At 37.2% G+C, this 17,200-nt stretch overlaps 2 protein-coding genes across 15 annotated transcripts in view; one reads left to right on the forward strand and one right to left on the reverse strand.

Annotated features, from left to right (window-relative positions):
- Positions 1-17,200, forward strand: part of LOC129723798 (peroxisomal targeting signal 2 receptor) — a 216,508-nt gene that overhangs the window by 44,082 nt on the left and 155,226 nt on the right. The window contains exon 3 of one of the 2 annotated variants that reach the window (XM_055678236.1): positions 7,030-7,066. The exons of the other annotated variant lie outside the window; for it this stretch is intronic. The gene's annotated coding sequence lies outside the window, so the exon portion shown is untranslated. The remainder of the gene's footprint in view (positions 1-7,029; positions 7,067-17,200) is intronic. 2 annotated transcript variants of the gene reach the window in all.
- LOC129723796 (PDZ and LIM domain protein 3) overlaps positions 1-17,200 on the reverse strand; it is an 84,592-nt gene that overhangs the window by 30,764 nt on the left and 36,628 nt on the right. For all 13 annotated transcript variants that reach the window (XR_008727818.1, XR_008727817.1, XM_055678219.1 and 10 more), the window contains 2 exons: positions 9,723-10,042; positions 9,482-9,662 (listed from right to left, as the gene is read on the reverse strand). Coding sequence is in view for 11 of the 13 variants with exons in the window: in XM_055678219.1 (XP_055534194.1) it covers positions 9,482-9,662; positions 9,723-10,042 (501 nt within the window). In the remaining 2 variants the exon portion in view is untranslated. The remainder of the gene's footprint in view (positions 1-9,481; positions 9,663-9,722; positions 10,043-17,200) is intronic.

Raw genomic sequence — 17,200 nt, forward strand, 5'->3', positions numbered from 1 at the left:
CAATTTATTGGAAATAAGGAAATGCTCATAAACAATATGCATCGCATAACTTAAACCATTATTGATAATCAGTTCGTCATGACTTTATTTTCATCGACTGAGAGAGATGTTTCGATATCAGTTTTGAATAAAAGTAGAAAAATCTCTGATGAGAGTTTGAGAATAGTTTTTGCACGAAGCATTCTGGAATGTTAGGCTTTTTTCCAAAGCGATTTTACGACACGGGTTTGTATTGTTCTATTCAAGAAAAATTTTTCTCAGGACATGCCACAACCGAATTTTCTTCTGATCGTTTGACCGAACACTGGTCCAACATGGGATAGAATAAAATCAATGTGGAGAATCCAGGAAAATATTATTTTATTGTATATACATGAACATTGAAGTTTTTACAGATAAACAGTGCGGGTTTGTAACAATGTCGGAATTAGGATGCCTATGAAATGTATGGGAAAAAATAGATCTTCAAATTTAGTTTAGCAACATGGATCGAAAGTTTCTTTCCTAAAAAAATGTCAGCTCAATCGGACTTTGTGTTGTTGAAGTCGACTTACATGGTTTTCAACTATTTATTTTAGTCGAAAAAATTTAAAAACTTTGTTTTTGATCACATTGGCGCGAGACGCTTCCCTCCTTCCGGGGAAAAGTTGGGGTGGAATGCACTGTATATATAATTTGTTTGTACCCAACATCACAGCAATCATATACAGGAGACGGAATAGTTTTATCTCACCTCAGTTATTCGTTAAACAATTCAATAAACGAGTATGGGTTTATCACCATTAAAATCCAACAATTGATATTGGACGTCTTTGTCAGTGATTACTAGAACTTAAGTGCCTAAACACACTGATGTGTGTGTGTTATTTTCATGAAAATTATGAAGCCTTCTACACCTTTAATGAATTATTGCAACAGATAGGATAGCCTGGATATAATTCTTACCTGATGAGGTTTTTGAATCTACGTTAAGTAGGATTCAAAATTAAGGAATATAAAAATAAGCTTTGATGTTTGAATAAATTATGTTTAAGAAAGAGTTTTTAGATTTTTGGTCTTGTGAAGCCGGGGAAATGACATAACTTGAAAAAAAGGCGAAGGCAATTACAACATGGGTCTGAAATGAATATAAAAAGCGGTATATTTAAAACTAATCCGGTTTCAAACAATTAATTGTAAATTGATTATGAACATTAAAGAAATGGAAATTCTTGATTGATTCCACATACAGTGCTTTTTCGATTTTATCAACAGTCGTTTTTATCACTACTCGCCAAATTCACGCTCGATTCTCTCACGCTTTTTTTTCGTTTTGTCACGCTTTTTAAAAAAAAATCAATCAAGCCAAGAATAATGTACTTTCAGTTGTAGAAAGTGTATTTGAAACATAATTTTCACTAATTTTGTAGCTCAAATATCCCTACGGTTTAGTGCTTATAGAATGTCGATATAAAATCTAGCGGTTCCATAATTTGACACAAACATTGCATTTCTTAACTATGCTGAAGAATGGGTAGTACGAATAAAATTGATACTGTATGTACAATTGTCTTGAGAAAGTTCTCGAAAGTGCTATGGAGAAAAATATTATGGACTAGTTTTTTTTTGTTTATTAGTTTGTATTTTGAACTTATATTCCATTGAACTATGAAAGTGCATCATTTAACTTTTTTTTGACCGTGATAAAATCGAAAAAGCACTGTACTTCCGAATATTGATCTTGCGATTTGTTCATTGTCTGCAAATGCATGACGAATCCGATATTAGAAAAGTCCAAACTCAAAAGGTAAATCGTGGTTTTTGGATGCTTTGCGAACTCAACGTTTGTGTCAAATATACTATTATTGAATAAATAAAAAAACTCAACGTTTATAAATATGCTTTTAATGATCAAAAAGGGTTGCGTGCAAAGCCACGACCGCAAATTTGATGAAAAATTACCTAAGGCTGTTTGTTGCATTAACTGAATTGTTGCTTTCGAGAGTGATCGCAAATGGTAAGTTCGAAACAAACTCCTCCTCAATAATTCTTTGAATTAAAGATCTTTAAATTACGATAGACTATTTAGTATCAATATGTTTATGTCAATAACTTTTACATAAAACTAAAAAAATAACTCTCTGAAAATCACAAGGTGGCCCTGTAAAGATTCAAAATTCTGGGGTTAATTTTTGGTGTATGCGCACCGATTACGGAAATACTTGTATTGGGTGGTATTCGGTCATTTTAAGTTTTTTTCCATAAACCGGAATTTCTCATCTTGGATTTCAAAATGGCATGTGGAGCATATTTCTGGCCTCTAAAAATCATTTTGGTTCCGAAAATACTAACTTTGGGTGGTATTCGGTTATTTTTAGATTTTTTCCAGTAAGCAGAAGTCGTCATCTTAGAATTCAAAATGGTGTCTAGGGTCGATTTTTGGCGTCTATGCATCATCGATCGTTTTAAACTGTTTTCCAGGAAAATTGGTTGAAGTATGTGTTTCATTTGAATGGGACCCCCTCTCCCTCTCTTCTAGAGTAAGGACGGATGTCGAAACATCATAGAAGCATTTCTTGTGATCTAAGGTTTTCACATTTTAAATTTGGCTCCATTTGCTTGTTAGTTATATAGTCATGTAGAAACCTTGTGTTATATTTGTATGGATGCCCTCCCCTTCAGAGGAACGAGGGGAATCAAACTACCATAAGAACATATCCTGCTCCCTAAAACCTCCTCATGTCAAATTATTCTATTTGTTTGATTAGTCCTCGAGTTATATAAGAAATTGTGTTTCATATGCATGGGAGCCCTCCCTTTGACTGAAAGAAGGGGTGGTGTCGAAGTACCATGAAAAGTAGTTAGAGCCTTCCCGTTCCAGTGGACGAAGGAGTCTCTAACTACCACATAGGAAATATTTCCTGCTCCCAAAAACCTCCACATGTCGAATTTGGTTCCATTTACTTGATTAGTTCTTGAGTTATGCAGAAATTTGTGTTTCATTTGTATGGGACCCCACCCTTTCAGAGGAAGGAGCGGTATCGAACCACCATAGTTATATTTTTTGCTTTCAAAAACCTCCACATGCCAAATATCATTCCATTTGCTTGATCAGTTCTTAAGTTATGCAGAAATTTGTGTGTTTTTTTTTGTTCCAGAGGAAGGAGGGATCTCAGACCATCATAATTTCACACCGATCCGCTGCTCCGTTCTTGAGTTAAATCTTGATTCGCGGACTCCAACTTATTTTTATTATATAGAATGTTGGAGCGTCTTAGGGAAGACGATAAATTCGACTTAAAGGCAGCATTTCGAACTTCATTCACAATTCTGCCACCAGTCAACGTCAACGCCAGCTGCACGGCTGCAATATGCAACACGCAACAGCGTAAAAAACTATTGCGCTGCTGAAAGTGCGGCGGTTCTTGTTATCTGCCTCCGTTCGACACGAAAATTTTTTTCCCCTAGACGCACAGGTACAATATGCAACACGTAACAGCATAATATTTTGTTAATAGTTTGAGTGCTCTGCTTGCATTCTTCACAAAGAATTTGATTGTCTTCCTTTCAAGTCGCCCCACGATGCAGCGTGTTAGTTTGTTGCGTGGCTGAAAAGTCTATCGGTTCAGTTTCACTGTTTGGCTACACGACAACATAAGATTCACGTTTCGTACCTTCGTTTTACATGCGGAGTATGAGGACTTCCGCTGTGACCGTTGTCCCATTAACAGCCTAAAAAGGACCGGTGGAGGTGTGCTTGTTGCTGTTCATCATCGCTTGAAAGCTAACGTGATCCACCAAAAATCGTGGAATATTCTTGAGCAGGTATGGGTGTCCGTCCAACTATCTGGTCGGAAATTATTCATCTCTGCCGTTTATTTTCCGCCGGATCGAACACGCGACAAGCAATTGATTGATATGCATCTCCAGTCGATGTCAACGATAGTCACCAAAGCCAAACCGTGTGACGAAATTCTTGTTGTTGGGAAATTTAACTTACCTGGTCTGTTTTGGCATCCCTCACGAGACGGATTTTTTTTTATCCCGACCCGAATCAGTCAACATTTCATGCCTGTGCTCTGGATCTTTTAGATGGTTATAGTGCTAGTGGTTATAGTGGTTATCACCGACAATGCGTCGCTTAAAAACATTAAAAAACTCCGCGTTAAGGAGGTTCTCAGCGACTGGTGCTTTTTTTCTTCGCGACCATTACCGACAGCTGAACGACGGTGCTACTCGAACTACAGACGTCATATAGAAGGCAAATTGAGAGGAGATCCGAAGAAACTCTGGAACTTCGTCAACGAACAACGAAAGGAGTCAGAGGCTTACCACCCACGATGGAATTGGCTGGTGAGAAAGCATATAATGTTGCCGCCATTTGCCGAATTTTCGCTGTAAAATTTTCAAGCGTATTCAGCAACGAAATACCAACAGATGGAGAAATTTCTGATGCTGCTAATGACGTCCCTTTCCCTGGGCACTCCAAGGCTTCGATCAACATCGACGATAATGCAATCCTTGTCGCTGCTAGAAAATTTAAACACACCCTCCAGGCCCGGATGGAGTCCCAGCTACACTGCTTAAAAAATTCATTGCTGGATTGTTCACACCGCTTACCCACTTATTTCGTTTGTCGCTCGCTACTGGTAGATTTTCTACAGCCTGGAAACAGGCCTTTCTATTCCCGGTTCATAAAAATGGCGATCGCTTGAAGACAGATTATTATCGAGGCAGTTCTGCTTTGTGTGCAATTTCGAAGCTATTTGAGCTAGTTCTCTCCCCAGATGGTCTCGAGGTACGATGCTGGCCTAACAAGCCAGTCGTCGTAGGTTCGAGTCTTGACTCGGGAGAGACTGTTTGTGTAAGTAGGATCGTAGCGCTAGCCCCGCAATTGTCCTGTGCACGTTAAGTGTTAAGTTGGCTGCGAAGGCTGTATATAATAAACAGAAGGTCGAGTTCCGATACGGAATGTAGCACCAAGGCTTTGCTTTTGCTAAACAGAAGGTCGAGTTCCGATACGGAATGTAGCACCAAGGCTTTGCTTTTGCTAGGACTAGTCTTATGATGTCTGTTGGTAGAGCTTAATGAATAAATAAAATCTCTTTGCGTCCTGCAAAACTGGGACAATGACATAACTTGAAAAAAAAAGCAGAGCCACTTACAAAAGTTACATTGTAATTACATTGGTTGACAAAATTCAAATTAAAGTTGCACCAAAGCTCAAAATAGTTGCCCCAGAAAGATTACAGTTTTTAACCATTTCTGTAAATTTAGGCAACCGCAGAGTAATTTCTCGCCGGGCTCGTCGATTCTACGTTGGTTATAACCTTTCATTTTTTCTAGTTTGAGTTCTAGGACAAATTGTTGGCTTAAAACCGTTCTGTGGGGTGTCACCAAGGGCCCAGAGAGAAGAAATAAAAACCTGGGAACGTCGAACAATACAAGAGAACTGGATATGCTCAGTAGGGCTACACCAATCGAAACGCCTCATGAAACCAAGCGTGAAAAAAGCCAACAACTGCTTAGTTTAAATAAAAAGGAACTGAGAATATTTACAGGACTGTTTACAGAAAATCGTTCAAGTAAGCATCACCTGAAACAAATTGGTCAGTCAGATGACGAAATTCGTCGTCTCTGCGGGTTTGAATGTGAAACCGCAGAATATTTGCTCTGCCAATGCAGTGCACTAATACAGTGCAGAATAAAAGCTTTTGGAAAAGGAACTATGGAGCATTTCGATGTATGGTCTGCGAATCCTAATGAGGCAATACATTTCGGAATTCAGTGCCAAATTGGGGGGAAGTGTGCGATGTGACAATGACTATCAAATCCATCAATAGTGATATGGCTGCCACGTGTGCCTACTAAAGAAGAGGTATAACACAAAGGATTGAAATAACGGTCGCAGTGGTTCAAATCATGCAAAAATGTACGATTTCTCACCTATAAAAGCGAGCTGGTTATGTGTTGAATGCTTTGGAACTAAACTAAAAATGATTCATATTCAAGCCAACTTTCATTAATTTATTATTACATAGATGAGTAAACTTGTATACCAGTAGCCTAGTAGTAGTAGCATAAGTTGCATTTTAAGAGATTTCGTTACACTTTCCATAGTATGCCGTTCTACTAAAGTCAGACATAGTCCTTCATCAAAAGGTGTATAACCTCTTAAGGTTGTTGTTATGTTTTTATTTGTCATCTAGTAAGCGGTTGGGTTTCATCTTATAAGTTTCATCGAAAATTCCTACTGCATATCTCATTTATTTTCATAAGAATAGTTATTAAAATTTTAATCGATTTTTGCATTTAGTTTTGAACATTTACTTTCCGAGTTCCATTGTAATCTAACAAATTCATACTGTCGTTCATATTTTGTTTTCTTCGTAATTGGATATGAGCGGATGCAGGCTAGTAAAATAATTCTCGTTTCTTGCAATGAAAAAGTACGCGTGAAATACTGACGTCATCAGTTACACATTCTCCAAGGCAAATTAGTATGTACTAATGATGTCATTTCTGTAGATGTGTAAGATGCGTTTTGTTCTGGCAACAAAAATACTCTACTATGTCGAAAAAAAGTAGCAAATTAGTATTTTGCAATATAATTTTTTAATTGATCTCTTTTTTTGTTTTACTGATAGAACTCTAGAGAAAGTGTGCTTCATGATCATCCCGGGCCCAACATCTTTTAATTTCGAATCTACCTGCCTCATCACCGGGATACATAAATTGTTCCGCGTTTATAGAGTGTTTTTTTTTTATTTATGCTCCCCTATATTTTATTTTTATTCATACTCCCTAAGGGTTAATTTGACAATTTTGATTCGTTTACAATTATTGTAATTCTCATTTTAACCGAGAAATGAAATAGTGAAGGAAAAATGACAGGACAAGTATATGCATTAGTGAATTTAACTTTTAACTCTTATTCTCTCTCTGTTTTGCAATCATCAGTTATAAATTACAAGCAGCAACTTATTTCATATTTACTCTAGAAATTTTTAAAACGCATCTAACTGGTAGGTATTACGTTTATATTTACAGGTTTGGTGTCGAGCGTTCATCACTTGTAAACTAAGAGGTAAGTTTCATTCATGAATGATACATTCGCCTAAATGTAGGCATTTTATTTGACGCTGCAAGCTTATTTACACTTCTTTCACTCGACTTTCTGACTCATCGACTTTTTAAGCAATTTTTCGTATCATGAAAAGCCAGAAAACAAATATTTTCCAAGCTTGACTGCCACGAGATGCAGTTTACACAGATACTTGAGCACATAATAAGTTATGAAAGTTCTGAGCTTTTTCAACGACGGTTGAAAAATTAATCCTTCCCCGCCGGATCACAATGGCGACCGCGTAGCGAAGAAACTTCACTGAACTCGTGCAACCGATAAATTTAATAAATCTCAGCTTCTTAACAGTGCCGCAAGTTACTGAACGCTGCAGTGTTCTTCGCCGGAACACTAGTGGGTTGGGTTTTGGAAAGAAAATTGCTCGGAATGCTGTAGGAAAAACCGAAGCGAGTCGCGCAAAATGTGCGGGGATGGATGTCGAACTTTGTGGCTTCTTCTCCCTTTCAGATATAGAGTCTTGTTTCAGAGCTTCAAACACTCGCCTACTAGAAAGCAGCGAGTGGTTTTCGCTTACTTTCCACCAGAAATAATATATTCAAATATAATTAGTTTCTAACCTTAGGCACATTCGGGGGAGAGAAGCACTTCCTTCGGAAGATTCCCAAACCCTTTTCTCTATCCAATAAATATTATTCCTTTTACTTCCTACGCTAATCCCTACAGCTGCCATTGCCGGGTGGAACGTGCGCTTCTTGAAGCGAAAGGATTCTTTTCCATGTACAGAAAGTTGTCTTCGTCGTTGGCGTGGCCTGGTTGGCAGAACAGGGTTGAGTGCCGCGTGCTTGTTTGGAAAGAGTTGAAATTTTGCACCGCTTCCGAAGAGCTATGCTAATACATGCCATGTTGCTCGCACACGCAAACAAGTGGAGACGGTTGTTAATACTTTGAAGAATACATTTTCTCTACGGATTCTGCTATGCCGGTGGTTCTTCGGTTATGTGCTATTTTATCTATACTAAACTTTCAAGTGGATACGCCAACGCTGAGTGTTTGGCATACACAGTCTTCTAGCTGAAAACCGTTGCTCGCTGTTCAGGTGGATTTAGCTTGAACTCGAAGTGACAATTTATCTGCGCATAAATTTTAGTTGTTCAGAGGAAAGCGCACTCTGCCGTCAATGGATTTATCAAATTATTTCTTCGCAGTATTTCCGCCAACATAAGACGGTAAGAAAATAAACGAAAACTGATTCGAAGTGTAAGGCGTAAATAGAAGAACCATTTTCCTAATAACGAATACACTATGCAAATGTGTTGCGGTTTCTAGTGAATCTAAAGTTTACGTCTAAACGCTGCACACGCGTGACATAGCGTTGTGTTGATTTCACAACATCGTCGCACATCAGCCGGAAAGGGTTGACAAAGCATCCTCAGCACGCGCGCATAATTTTCATCTCTATTGCCGCCACTCCTCTTGTTGAACTGACGGCAGGAAAGTTGGTTTTGGCTCGTGGCTGATCTGTCACGGGGTGCATCGGCAAGGGTGTTGGAAAGTAAGATTACCCTCGTCTTTCGCTGTTTTCATCTATCTTGCAACCAAGTATTACCTACTGATGATATAATTTATCTTTGAGGCTATCCCTCGAGGGTACATTCTGTTTTATATTTCTGCTCGAAGCTGTATAGCGTTTTCTCAATTATATTTCGTTCTCTTGAATAGTTTGATTTAAAATATCATAAAATTTGTTTTTCTGCGATCTCAAAAAATATAAGGAATACTTGTTACCTTATTGGTACTCTACTGCATTCCAGAGGCAATTCACATATTTTATCTGCCATCTTTTTCGCGTAACGGAAAGTGTACAGTGCGTTTGTGTTTGTGACACAATTCGGGAAACTCCTACTATAATGAACTTTGTAGTTAGAAGGGAGAATGCGCGCAAAAAGAACGGAAATGGCCGCATGATTTATTTACAGTTTTAACACCGTAGATTTAATTCACTTGAACTGCGAATTCAATTAAATTGTTATAGCCTAACTTACACTTACGTTCAACTCTCACTGTCAGTTCGAAGTTCTTAATCAACACTATTTGTTTCAACCTCAGTCCCTCACATCACCCTTAAACCAAATAAAGTCACCGATGAATTTGAAAAGTTATTTCTTTTTATTGGGAATTCAAGCCAATCTCACGCTGCACTAAATCAAACCAAACCGTACACATCTCAGACCAAGGGTTCAAGTGGTTTGCCGTTTGAACCTTCACGATTTTTTTCTACGAACGATCCCATCGCCGTCCTACACACAGGAGGGGGCACAAGATTTAATCACACATTACACACACGCATCTGTAAGCTAATCGCACTGTTCGTATGTGATGATCCGTGCAGATGATCCACGTTAACGTTGGGACACTTACCTGATTGGTAATCGCCTCGTTGGATTCGTCGTAGTACGGAGCCGCCGGTGGATAGGGACTTGGTAACTGATAGGCACCGCTAGCGTCCAGCTTGGGGAAAACCGTGTGCGGCAAGGTATTCATCGGATGTTCCAGAGCGGCTGCATAGGCGTGGGGTCCGTGGGGAAGCGGTGATGCAACCCTAAAATAAATCCAAATTCAATCGACACATTCAACTAACAAGCCACCGACGGGGACGCACCTGGGTAACAGCGGAGTCGGATCCGGTGGTGGAAAATTCAGATGTGGCTGTGGTTTCTGCTGGGATTGCGGTTGGGCTAACGGAATGGGGCTGAGCGCTGGACTGTACGGAGCAGGAGCACCGACACCGTTCGGCTGGTGGGCACTCTGGTGAAGGGCAATCTGGTCATCGCGGCGAATTGTGATTTTGATTTCATTGCCTGCGTTGCGGAAAAGGTTTTCCGCGTCGCTGTGGGCCAGGTCACGAGCATCGTACTGGTCAATTTTCGTGATGATATCGCCCCGTAGCAGTTCCCTCTGTGCTGGACTGTTAACCTGAACCTGTTAGGGATAGAGAAAGCGAACAACGTCGTAAGTTTACCTGTGCTGGATTGTGCCTTTTGGGAATGTATGTAAGGCAAATTTGTATTACAGTTTCCCACGGAACCTGTTTTCAAGTGATTGGTAAGGGTTTCCAATCTTGTTATGAAAAAGGTTGAGACAAGTTTATGAGTTTGAAAAGTTCTGGTTTGACGGTTTGATTGTTCATTAAACTTGTTTTTAACAAATAATTTTCTCACGGTTTCAACTTCAGTTCAAAAACACCATGTACTGGTGATGTTCGGATAGGATAGATCATATTTTGCAATAAACTGAAATATTATGTGGAAACAACTGAGTAAAAACTCATAATTCTAAAAAACCGGAGTGGTAAATGTTTGATTTGGCCTGCCTGTGTTTATACACTTACATGTAAGATCATTTAAAACAAATAATTGTTTTTAAATTTCCGTACAGCTATTTGGAATACACAAGTTTTTAAACATTAACGCGATGGCCGTGTATAAAAATCATTCTGTTGTACATGGTGTGCAAGACAATGTTTTCTAAAGGGTAGGAAAATGAAAAATAAAAAAATTATGGACGTTTGAATATTTTGTCATTTTCACTCAGAATTTTTTTTGGGTGTTTTTTATGTTATTGTTATGAATTGTCGCTAAGAGCATGATACAAATCCAACGCGCTGTTTTTGTAACATAATCAATCATTTTGATACTGGCCCTATTGAAATCTAATATGCGTAACTCAGCGACGATTCCCGCTATCGGACGGTTTTTAAAATAAGACGTTTAGAAAGAACTAGTTTCTCTAAATGCAGACGACATGACGTACAAATACTTGCAAATTATATGACAGTAAGGGTTGTTACTCAACAGGAGAAGAATTTTATTACTTGTAAAGTAATAGATCCGTTACACGAAGGAAAATATTTTTTAATTACTCTCCAAGTAATAAGTTAAAGTTCATTAAGCAGACAATGTGTGCAGTAAGGAAAGCGAAAAATAAGCGACCTGGAAATATGATACAGATTTTGAAAAATATACCGCATCCCGACGGGACTTGAACCCGCAATCTCCGTGATTGCGGATTTGCGGGTTCAAGTTGGGTCTTCAAATTAGATTTTTAAAAAAGGTATTTTGTGAGATATTTTAGATTTTATGACAATTTGGAATGTTTGGCCCAGAAAAAAAAAATTACAGAGTATATATTTTTTTAGAATCGCAATTTTATTACCTACAACTTTGCTGAAGACACCATTTCGATCAAACAAGTCCTTTTGCTGATACAAAATATTTTATTCGTCAGTCACATTTTTGGATAGGCCCTTCTGAAACAGCAATCGTGAGTCTAATGAAGAACTGATAGTGTAGAATGACCTCTTTATCAACTGGGAACAACTGTGCAAAGTTTCAGCGAAATCGGAAAGGACATCCTAAAAAAATATTTATTTTAATTTATTTTCCATGGAATGCCTCATCAGTGCTTATGTGGACTGGTAAAAAGCAAAGTGTAAACCCTGTTTTTATTTGTAGTAGGTAAAATAGATATTTGGTTGTTTACCGTACCATGTGAAGAAGATTAAACAGCCTTGAAGACCTACGTCTTTGTTGAAAAGCGTGGATTAGTGTTGTTTATAATTTGTTTATGTTATCTAAAGTTAGAGGGTGTTCCTCTCTAAAAATATGTATAGCCAATTTCGATCTGAAAAGGCTTGGAATCATTTTTTGAAACTTTACATGCTTTTGACTTCTGCGAAATGTTCTTGAAACGTATCCCTAGATTACGTTTTGTTTGTCCTGTGTAAACCATATCAGAGTGATTGCATGCAATTGGGTTGTTTAGCTATTCACGGATTTCTGATTTTTATGTATCAGCTAAAAAAGTTTAATTTTCTGAGCAAAAGGTGAATTTTAAAAAAGTTATATCATTGTCCTTCGATTTTTAAATGAAAAATAAAAATCGCTCTAAATCGATACAATGACAGTTGTTATATGAGCGAACATTGTAGCGATTTTGAGCAGTTTTAATTCGTGATTTGAAAATCAAAGGACAACGATAGAAAATTTTTGAAAATCACGTTTTGCTTAGAAAATGCAGCTCTTTCAGATGATATGAAAACTGATATAGTTAAATAACCCAATTCAGGGTATCAATAGGGTCTTTGGTAGACCCCAATTTTGTTTTGAGTTAGTATTTCTACTAGTGTAGACAATTTCTATCCCAAATTTTCTGAATTTTGAACTAAGTGGGCCTGTCATGGGCCCATTTCAGATCTTCTGTTATTGGGGTGAGTGTTATAAGAGATTTCCGAAATTGAGCACGCTTTTTTTCATCAACAATGGCTTGGATGATACTTTCATTATAATTATTTAGTTTGGCAGTTTCGAAAATATATTCCAGTTCCTTTTGCTTGGCTACTTTACTTAGAGGTAGGGGGGAACTGCATAGCAGCAAGGTTTACAGGGTCCGCTTTGTCAAGCGAATGGTCGTGGGTTCGAATCTTAGTATAATCAGGCCACTCGATGTCAAAAATGACTTAAGCATGGGTTTATTTTCAGACTCATCACTTACTCTTACCTTACGCCGAAATCTATAATACCCAAAGGACGCACGACGAAACTTCTCCAGGAAATTTGTAATTGGTTATATTTGGGAGGAGGAACGAGGCACGGTATAGTAGAAAAGTAAGCGTGTAAAAAGGAAAGGTAAAGACCACTTACACACAAACACTGATAAAATAATACAGTGCTTTTTCGCTTCTATCAACAGTCGTTTTTATCACTACTCGCCAAATTCACGCTCGATTTTCTCACGGTTTTTTTTTTCGTTTTAATCACGCTTTTTTAAAAAAAAACTTTAAATCAAGAATAATGTACTTCCAGTTGTAGAAAATGCATTCGAAACATCATTTTCACTTCTGCCTTGTGTCCTTGCATGTGTATAGTTTTATGAACTCAATTTATTTGATCTATTTTCTGAGGCAATCAAGTGCTATATCTGTTACAAATAACTTGTGTCATAATTTTGAGAAAAATGCCGTGAAATACGTATTTCATTGACTTCGAAACAAAAATTACGTATTATTGAAGCAGTTGAGAAAAAAGATCTGTAAACAACTCAAATAGCCCTACAGTTTTGTCCTCATAGAGCGTGGAATTAAAAAATTATAAAATCTAGCGGTTCCACAATTTCACATAAACAAGCATTAGACTCTGCTAGCTATGCTTAAGAATAGGCAGTACAAACCATATTGATATTGCATGTACAATAGCTGGGAGAAAGTCCGTGAAAATGGAATGGAGAAAAATATCATAAACTAACCTTTTCTTGTTTATTCATTTTTATTTTGAACTTAATTCCCCTTCAACCATGAAAGTGCATCATTTTACTCGAAATATCATAAATTTCAATTGAATCCAAGACAAAAAATTAAATTTTTATCATCTCGCTAAATTCACGGTTTCGCAAAATTCACGGTAAAATTTTTTTTGACCGTGATAAAATCGAAAAAGCACTGTAATAAGCATGCCACTTCTCAATAGCGGTATTGCTAATAACAGAAGTGCAGGAGACAGCAGACACCCGGGCATATCTCACAATAGAAATGGATCAACGATTCTGGTCGCAGTAAGGAAGTCCATACAGGAAAAAAATTGCTTAGAGGTAGTTTCCATCCGGAAGGAATGGTTTGAAGTGTTAGGTATAACACGTTTTGTATTCGTGGGTTTTCGATAAATCTCTAATTCCAAGTCCGTCGACTTTCAGACTACAAGAAAAGGAGTGTTTTGTTAAGCTCTTTTTTTCAATTGTGAAGTTTTATCTTTAAGGGTATAATAAAGGGATATTACAATAGGTTTCAAGATCCGCCCCTTTTAAAAATACAAAAATACATCATCCACATACCTCCACCATCGAATCGGTAAAAGGTTCCTCTTCTCCAATATATTTTCTATATTTTCCATAGGGAACCTATACATTAGAGAAATGACAAGACACTCACCGTTAAGGCAACTGTCAACTTCAAAACGGGCGAGTTGTATCATTTTGCATTGCCGTTATCCGTTTTGATGTTGACAGTTGCCTTAACGATGAGTGTCTTGTCATTTCTCTAATGTATAGGTTCTCTAATTTTCCATGAAGAGCTCACATAGAAAAGGAGGAAGCGGATTTCCCATTGGTGCCCCTTTAATCTGTTTGTAAAATTTCCCACGAAATGTGAAATAATTTTCTTTCATGCAAAGGCGTGAAAGCTTCAGTAACTGTCAACTTCCTTTTTCCAAGTATTAACAATATTGGGAAAGAAACCAGTCCTCTAAAAGATTCAAGGTTTCATTCACTGGAACGTTAGTTAATAAAACCGATACGTCGAACAAAACCATTATCTCATCAGATTCGATGTTACTCGAGGATCTTAAATTTTCTCCTGTGCTCTTAACTGATCGACTTGGGGTTGTGAAAACTCGTGCGAAAACCTATTGACCACAAAGTCGTCAATGAGGTGTACTTTGGCTGCCTTTTTACTACTGTTATTTCGTCAAAGCAGTTGATTCAACTTTTTAATCCCAATTTTCGTTTACGTTCCCCTTCACACTTTTCGGCTACTTTAACTTTAGTTAGAAAATTTTAAAATTCAAAAGGGAATTCTTTGACCAGTTACAAATGAAGTGAGTAACGTTTCAATTATGTAGAGCTAAGTTTACTATAAAAAAACATGATGCTACTATTCAAACACTCCTTTTCCACATGCTTCACAATGGAAGGATAGCATTTAAACTTTTACTAACTTTCGTAATAAATGATTCAAAAAATGATTCGAGGATTGTCGACAGGGTTGCAGATCTCTATTGCTACCGGAGACGCACGTTGCTTACAACATATTTTTTTTTTAATGAAAAATAGTTTATGTTGGAGGCTGTTTTGAACAATGATCGTGGGTATTGATATTCTGATATTCCAGTCGATAAAAAAGGAGTGGAACGATTCCAGAATGCTTCAGCTGTGATGGTTTGGGGAGCAATTGCCAGTGCTATTCATCGACTGGGTGTGAAAATTGATAAACAGAACATGCTATCTACAACACGTCATTGAAGGCCAGCACCTCTAAATGGCCCACATCGTCTCCCGATATCAATCCATTGGACTTCAGCATTTGGGGTACATACTACAAAAGCTGGGTGAAGTAAAATACATGAGGTTTTAAGAACCTTTTGATGAAAAATCCCGAACGAAGTCGTGCATGCGGCTTGTGATAATGTTCAGAAGCATTTGCAGCCCATAATAAAATGCAGAGGCGAAAGATTTGAATTGAACTGATTCAACTGTAATTTTACTACTCTACCATGATAATTAAATAGAACCAGAGAAGAAATAATCATCTGTTTTAATTTTATGGCATAAATGGAGTGTATCACTTTCGCGGGGACACCCTGTACATCCAAAACAAATGGAGAAAATTGCGCTGCTTTTAGGTAACTTTTCATTACCTTTCGTGTCCCACAACCGCGCATAAGACAAGAAAAGTAACAAACTAAAAGCAACAAAATAAATGACAGTTACGCGCTTGTATGTCAGACTTTACTGATTGCATTCATATGGGTGCAGCGTTCAGAGTCGTTTTAGCCCTCTTAACTTACAACATACATCTGCGGAGTTCCTCTCTTAACTGCCCAGCCTCAAATGTTTAATTGTAAAAGCCAGTGTTTTGTTTGCTAGCTCACTTTCCTGTTTACCGATAAAGAATGAACAGGTATGACATTGCGACCAGAATTACCGGAGAAGATTGGAAATTCATTGAAAAATATGGGTTTTCTTGATTGGCATGAGTTTTTTTACTGTCAAACAGGTCGAAATGAGTCTTTTCCACAATTAACACAATGAAGTTGAGGGAGATATGAATCTAGAAAAGGAAAAAAATGCGAAACTTCAAATCCGTATGGTTTCCATGAAGCTATGAGTCAGTATTTTCAACATGGCTTGCATCCGATTGCAAGAAAGCAAATGTTTGTGCGAAAAAAAGGAATTATATGTTTCCATTAAACTCTACTAGAATACTAGCACTGATGATGATTGTATGTAGCGATCAAAATACGTATCTGTACAGACTAGTTTCAATATTTACTTCTTAAATTTCTGGTATAGTTTAATGGATACATATAATTCCTTTTTTGCTGATTTCGTATATCATTCTACTATGAATTATCAACATTTGCATACTGTAAGATAGAAAAAAATAATATACTACTCCATATTCATAGGACGAACAACCTTATACACGTACACCGGATGAATTAAAGATGGAAAAAACTAGTAACGGTTGCAAAATATATGACAGTATGTGGTGTTTCTTGACTGGAGATGATTTTTATTGCTTTTTAAGTAACAAATTTGTTACAAAAAGGAAAATCTTTAGTTATTACTTTCAATGTAAGAACAACAATTTTTCGTTTAATAATTCCTACGGATAGAGCTTTTTAATGGAAACAATAAAAAATTAAATAAAATAAGAATCGTGAAATTTTTTTCGAATTAAAGTGCCCAGAAATTTTTTTTACAAACGCTCCCTTTAACAATGACAAGAAAAATAAGATTAATTACCCAAAAAAGAGAAACTTTTATTTGATTATTCTTAGTCTGCTGGTGAAATTTTCGAAACGCTTTTTTCGGATTTATTTATTATATTATGACAGATGCATCTTAACAATCGACGAAAACTGAACTGAAACAATCAATAACATGACATTTCATCTGCATGGAAAAAAAATGAAAAAATATATAATAAAAAAATATAATGGCTTTGCATCCCGTTACTACCTTTACGCAGTTGTTGTCAATTATTTCCTACACTAACTTGCAGGTTACTTTCATTTTCACTGCACAGAAAAGTGAGACTCTAAATGCCTCTATCTAATTTCCATTCGAAGCTAATTCATGGAGAAAGTGAAGTTTTACAGAGTAATAGAGTGAGTCTTCAACAATATTTCTTTCATCGGAAACGAGCATAAGCAGTCGAAGCTATGAGTCAAACCCAAACAAGAAGATAAAAGTCGGTTTCTTTCACAATTCCCATCCTTTGCTATGCTGCATGAAAATTCAAAATGGCACCTTTCATTTCACTGACTTTTATAATTCATTTTGTGCCTAAAAGCTACGCTACTCATC

This window comes from Wyeomyia smithii, chromosome 2 (genome assembly GCF_029784165.1).
Source record: "Wyeomyia smithii strain HCP4-BCI-WySm-NY-G18 chromosome 2, ASM2978416v1, whole genome shotgun sequence".
NCBI lineage: Eukaryota > Metazoa > Arthropoda > Insecta > Diptera > Culicidae > Wyeomyia > Wyeomyia smithii.